This window comes from Perca flavescens, chromosome 9 (assembly GCF_004354835.1).
Source record: "Perca flavescens isolate YP-PL-M2 chromosome 9, PFLA_1.0, whole genome shotgun sequence".
Classification (NCBI taxonomy): Eukaryota; Metazoa; Chordata; class Actinopteri; order Perciformes; family Percidae; genus Perca; species Perca flavescens.
Window position 1 is genome coordinate 17,817,788 of NC_041339.1, and position 6,131 is coordinate 17,823,918.

A 6,131-nucleotide genomic window follows, 5' to 3' on the forward strand; every position below is an offset into this window, starting at 1 on the left:
CTGTGGATTTGCTGTCAGAAACGAGAGTTTTACCCACCTGAGGCCAAAATATCTTACACATTTGGAAGGACTTTAGTTCACGGTTTTTGATGCACCCTTCACAAATTAAAATGTGTTAGCCTACACATGGATGGTATATTCTATATCAGTCTCAACACAAAAGAATTCTACTTTTCCACTTTCGTTAAAATAACATTTATTTCCAGCATATTCATACAATGTGACAGCACAGCTTGTAACATTTGAAGATGAACTGACTTGATCCAGCACTTTGTCACAAAAAAATTTGAGCTGACTAGCGGATAAATGAAAGTCAAATATAGCATATTACCAAATGCAATATTTAATACAGGCAGTTGGAAATTAACTAAACAAATAGACGAGATAAGTGAAATAAGACAAGAAAAAAAGGGGTGGCATTTACAGATAATTAGTTCAACTTGTACATCTGGAAATAGGGTTAATATCCGTCATCTACATGTTATAATAACTTAATTTTGACTCAATTAATATCCCGTGTGTGAGAGAGAAATGCATATTTAAAGTTTGATTTTAAACATCATATGCACTTCAGTTTCACCAACCAGCTGAGAAATGTGATGGGCTTTAAACAGGTCATAACTCTTACTTTATTTTAAATCCTGCAGAATTGACATACAATTTAGCAATAAAAGCACGTGTATAGTTTCAGCCTTTTGTGCTGGGTTTACTTTTTTACTTTCCCAGCTTCGTTGTGATTTATTTTGGAATTTATAAATATCTTTTCAGCTTCACTTTTATTTTTTTGATCAACTTCATACCTGGGGAATGTCATCCAAACTTTCTTAGTCAAACATAAAAAATTATTTTTGAAAATTACACATAAGTGAGTTTAGTTTTTTTTTTTTTTTCTTTATCTCAAACCATTTGACTACAAGCCAGATAATCCTATTATGTACAGTAGCCTGTAGTCAAAACACATCACAGAATTTCGCCAGAACATTCAACACTTGTGGCTACAAATACAATGTAATGTGTCTCTGTGGTCAGTCCACCAGCCTCACTGTTTTTCCGGCGTGTTGTTGACCAAGGGCCCGTACAGGCCGCTGACATAGCCTTGCTCCTTGTGTAACATTGTCCTGTCCCTTATCAGGTCACTAAAGGCATAGTCTATCGGGGGTCTAAAGCCCAGGGTGGGCATCAACCCGGTGGTGGAGTAGGGCGTCATGAAAGCCAGTCCCCGGCTGTGCGCAGAGTAGGCCAGCCGCAGAGGGTTCAGTCCCAGGTGGGTGCCCAAAGGATAGGTGCTGGGGTCGGCGCCGAAGTGCGGGGAGTTTGGCTGGAGAGGAGAAAATGCAGAGCGGTTACTGAGCGTCATGGCTCCGGGTAACATGGGCCTCGTCGGGGCGGTTGTGGATGTGGAGGACGGCGGAGGCTGCTGTGCGTTTTGGAGCACCCGCTCGGCCGTCCACGTCTCAGCCGTCCCGGCCTTGTTGGAGCTCTGAGCGCCGCCGTTGTTGAGGATCTGCTCGATGGCCTGCACCACGTCCTTACCGCAGCCTTGCAGGACAAGCTCCAGGACGCTCCGCTTGTGGCTGGGGAACACTCGGGTCAGGATGTCGATGGCGTTCATGTGCCGGGAGGCCGCAGAGGAAGGGGAGGGCTCCTGCTCGTCTTTGTCGGTCTCAGAGCCGGAATCAGAGGCAATGGAGCTGACGGAGCCAGGAGTTTCCCCTCCGTCTTTTAAAGGCTTGGAGACCGGCGAGTTGATGAAAGACTCGCTGTCTCCATTCTCTGAACCCGAGCCTCCATGTCGGCCGTCTGGGGACGACATGCCAGGGGCCGAGTCGTTTTCGGTAGACGCCGGTTTCCCCATAGCAGACTGCTGAGAGCTGGCGGATCCGGACAGCTGGCTCTTTGAAAACAGCTCATACTTCTGGATACTTGACTCTGTTGACACAATCACAACATCACAGTGTATCAGATGGGGGTCCACAAATACCCCAACATATGAATGTTAGGCTGAGTAGACCTGATAGAAGTCATAAGCAACAGAGGTCCAGAGTCTAAACTAAATCACACAGGGATAAAAGAGGCAGCAATTAGAAAAATAAGTTTATTACAGTAGCCTACTAGCGAACCCTCAAACTGCAACAGCGGTTTCAGAGACAGTCTCAATGTAAAGATAAGGCACCATTTTTTTTGTATATAGTAACATGCTAAACAAAATCTATCTAGGCTACTGAGTGTCTTAGCAAACAAAATTGCAAGCACACCAACACAGGCCATTCAAGTATAATACAGGCTAAATGAGCTGGAAAAATCAATCATATTAGGCTTTAGGTCTAGGCTACCTGTTGAGATTTGAACTGAAGTTCTTTTGACTATTAGGCCTTCTGTTTCCTGTGTTTTACGGTGATTTTAGAACCGAAGCCAGAGTTATTTTAGGCTTCACTGCTCTAATAAAAATAACAAGAACTGCACTTTTTCTCCACTCACCTGAGTTACTCTCGCTGTTGACCGAGGTAAAGACCTCGTAGTTTGGCCGCGGGGGGATGATGCCGTTGGCGGCGGCCAGGGCCAGTCCCTCCGCCGTGCCGTAGAGCAGCTGCAGCTCCCGGGCTTCGTTCTCCTCCTGCGCCTGCTGCCGCCGCAGCGCCACCTGCGCTGCCATCACTCGCTGCCTCTCGGCGATCAGCGTGCACTTGGCGCACATACAGTCCTTCCAGCGGCAGTAGCGCTTGTGACCCTTCAGCGCGGAAACCACGCCGTGGTTCCTGCAGCGGGCACACTTCGGGGTGCGCGGGTACTTGTCCGCGGCGCGCAAGATGAGCGGAGGGCCGCGCAGAAGGCTGCTGGCCATGGACACCGGGATGGAGGCTGCTGCTGCCGCCGCCGCCGCCGCCCCTGGGTGGACTTGAGAGGCAGAGGAGACTGTGGGGTGCTCCGGTCTCAGATCCATGCCTGTGTTCCTCACTGATGTAACTGAACTAGAAACTAGAAAACGGCTTTCTTTTGAACGATTTGTTTGAGTTATGCTGGTGTTGAGCCGTTCACATCTGCTCGGCGGTTCTCAACATCTCTGGGCAACAGGTAACGTCAACGATGTCTTTCTACTGATGAGAATATGGTGCAAGAAGAAGAAAAAAACTATGACCGAAACTCTAAAGTAAACTGTTCGAGGAGTCTGCAGAAGAAGCAAAAAATATGAAGATATTGTCGAGTTAAAATCCGAAAAGAGCAGAAGCCTAGAGGAGAGATCATTCCTCCCCGACAGAAAGTTTGAACTGTCCAGGAGGAGCCGAGGTTGCTACTCGCCGCAGCCTGAGACACTAACTTCCTCCAGAGATTGCCAGTGGATACAGATCCCTCTCTCCCTCTTTCTATTGTTGCCCCTACGTTTTCATTAGACAAATTTGACAACAATGTGGCGTCTGTCATTGGCCAAAGGGGGAAGGAGCAATCTGATTGGCTTGCCTCTTTTTTCAACTGTGTCTACCTGAGTTCTTATTCCAAATATCAAGTGTTAAGAATCTGAAGGGAGTTCCCGGAAAGCTAACTTCGATGATTTTATAGATTTAAAACAATAGCCTCTGTTTTTTTTTCTTTCTTTCATTTATTCAGCTTTAACATGGGGGCGGTATGCTGTCAAACAGGACACAGAAAAATGAATAATAGCCATAAAAATGAAGGAAAATGTTCATCCCTTCCAAGAACTATATTTCACAAGAAATATTTTGTATCATTTGGCGACATGATTGTTATGAAGTCTCCATTATGGCGATGTGTTTATAGGCCTACTACTAATAACAGACTAGAATACTAGACTTGTAAAATAAAGATGATGCGTGAGTGACTGTAATCTCATCAACCTGGAAGGTAAGTATTATTTATTTTATTGATTCAAGAGGAGGCGAAATTTGATCCGTCAGGAAAAAAAGTCTATATTTGCAGAGGGTTATTGACTGCATGAGTGGAGCTAAATGGTTGATGTGCACGGTTCACTCGGCTACAGGAAAACTACGGAGTGATGAACAATGTCCAAATTATAACATGTCTCGTGGTCGCTAGCCTACATGTAACGAAATCTATTCGAATTTTTAATTTTGTAGCTATAGCAGTTTAAACATGTATTTAGTTAAGTATATTAAAGAGAAGTAACCATACAACCTTACGCTTCGTTTATACTATAGGCTATTTATCAAATACAAAATAATATTTCGGATGTATTTTATAATATTTGGAAATATTATTTTTGTATAGCCTAAATGAACTCCTTTTCGTTGTGTGGAGTAATTAATTAAACCAGCATGCACAACCACAGCTTTTCTGTGTCGTCATTTCGTTTTTCAAATGTAATGTGACAATATCTCAAATACAACTTATGTATAATAACGAATATTCGCTTTGACACATTTCAAGAAATTATTTGAATAAAAAAAAATAATTGTTGCTCATTTTTCGATTTTCCTCTGAGCAGTCTAACCAGTCTAACCAGTCTAACCAGTGTCGCATAATAAAACAATTGTTTAAAACAATTTAACACATTTATTTGCTGCGTTTTTGCCATGCAAACACACGTTTCATTAGGCTATTTAATACATTTGTAATTTTTGTTGAACAAAATATTTATTTAAACGCAGATTGCTAGAAATAAATGTTTGTTCTTGTTAGTATGGTTATTATAATTAAAGTCAATATTACTGGAGCCTATATTATTTCAGCATAACCTTTATCATTATTTATTCTCAGCTAAACATATTATTATAATCATTATTATTAGCCTATTAATAGTCTGTTAGTATTTTGGCTGTTGTTATTATTACGTAATCAGAATACGAAAGTCTGATTAATGTCTAATTAAATTAAGGTGTCTCGTGCCGTTCATAGGTTAGAATGAATCGCCCTATTCGGATATAATAATATTAATAACAAAAAAAGCAGTATTGCGGCTGAAGGAAGGAGAGAGGTTTCTGTATGCCCGGTTCTCCAAACTTCTTTTTTTCCCCTCTTTCATTAAACTTTATGACCGTGAAAGAAAATAATAGCATTTAGAAATGATTTTCTCTGTCTTATCATTTAACTCTACAGTATTAGCGTTGGGTGGTGTGTCGTCCTCCTAAAGGACTAACGGAGATTTGAGAAGTCCACGCCGCGCAGAGCTACAAAAGGGCAACTCGCGCAAACCACCTGCTTCCTCACCTGTTCACTCAGGAGATATGGCGTGCAGGCATTTGAATTCAGATTAGAAAGGTATAGATGCTTTTTTCTTTTTTTTAAATCAACAATTGCCAGTCCCTTGGAGGATGCTAACAGCAGTCTTAGTGAAGAACAACTTGAAAGCTGATGAAGGAAGAAATGGCTGCTCGGTGTGCAGCCCTGCCTCTCTCCCCTCCCAGGCTCATTGTTTACTTTCTGAATCACTGTAAGCAAATGCCATCTGTTTCCCTCGCCGCTGTCATCTGCACCTTAATTACCTAGCCAACAGGCTAATAGAAACGATATTAAAACTACATCTTTATGACATTCAAAGTAATTAACTGCATGGGCGACGGTCTCACTCAGATGGAAATTGCCAGTCCTGCGTGGTAAAGTGATAGTTGCAAACTGCAGAGAAGGCCCAGCGCTCATTGGAGAGATTATAGGCGTATGCTGTCACCTCAGGATGAAGGATTCCAAAAATAAAACAGCCTGTACTTCTCATTGGTGTGACTGCTCAGTGTTGCACAGGCCGACAACTGACTGAAAGTTCCTGTAGGGAAACTTGAGCTGATATATCAGCTTATTTATCATCAATTTCCACTGCTGATAAGAGTGGATTTTAAGTTAAAATTACTTAACTTGTTTAGTGTTTATTCCATATATGTCCATACATAACTATTACGACTCTGTGTTTAATATTATCACAAGTTAATTCATTCTGAAGGGTGCCCACTTAAATGAGCACCGGCTCTGGTTAAACTCTGATTTCATCCAAGGCGTGCAAGCTTTGCTGCTTCGGGGTTTAATATAGTCATCGTTTTAGTTTGGCTGAGCCTAAGGGAAAAGCTCATTTTTTGAAAAATATGCATTATGATAGGGATGATGTTCACTATTCCTCCTTGCCCAATTAAAAATCCCCCCCCGCGCAATTAAAAGTGACTGTGAGCACT

At 42.4% G+C, this 6,131-nt stretch overlaps 1 protein-coding gene across 2 annotated transcripts; it reads right to left on the reverse strand.

The window, feature by feature from the left end:
- Positions 1-694: 694 nt before the first annotated feature.
- On the reverse strand, positions 695-2,941 carry dmrta2 (DMRT-like family A2). 2 transcript variants are annotated; one of them, XM_028588115.1, is made up of 2 exons: positions 2,479-2,941; positions 695-1,929 (listed from the first exon to the last, which is right to left on the reverse strand). In XM_028588115.1, the coding sequence occupies exons 1-2, from the start codon at positions 2,939-2,941 to the stop codon at positions 1,040-1,042; spliced, it is 1,353 nt and encodes a 450-aa protein (XP_028443916.1). In that variant the 3' UTR covers positions 695-1,039. The 2 variants fall into 2 exon arrangements, with proteins under 2 accessions (XP_028443916.1, XP_028443917.1); XM_028588116.1 differs by having other exon boundaries at positions 2,464-2,941.
- Between the last annotated feature and the right edge of the window lie 3,190 nt (positions 2,942-6,131).

What these genes read in the sequence shown, in the direction of transcription:
- dmrta2 (XM_028588116.1), bottom strand. Translation starts at nt 2,941, where the DNA reads ATGGATCTGAGACCGGAGCACCCCACAGTCTCCTCTGCCTCTCAAGTC. An exon ending in CTCAGGTGAGTGGAGAAAAA is followed by an intron (nt 1,930 to 2,463) that starts GTGCAGTTCTTG and finishes TTGTGTCAACAG; the next exon opens with AGTCAAGTATCCAGAAGTAT.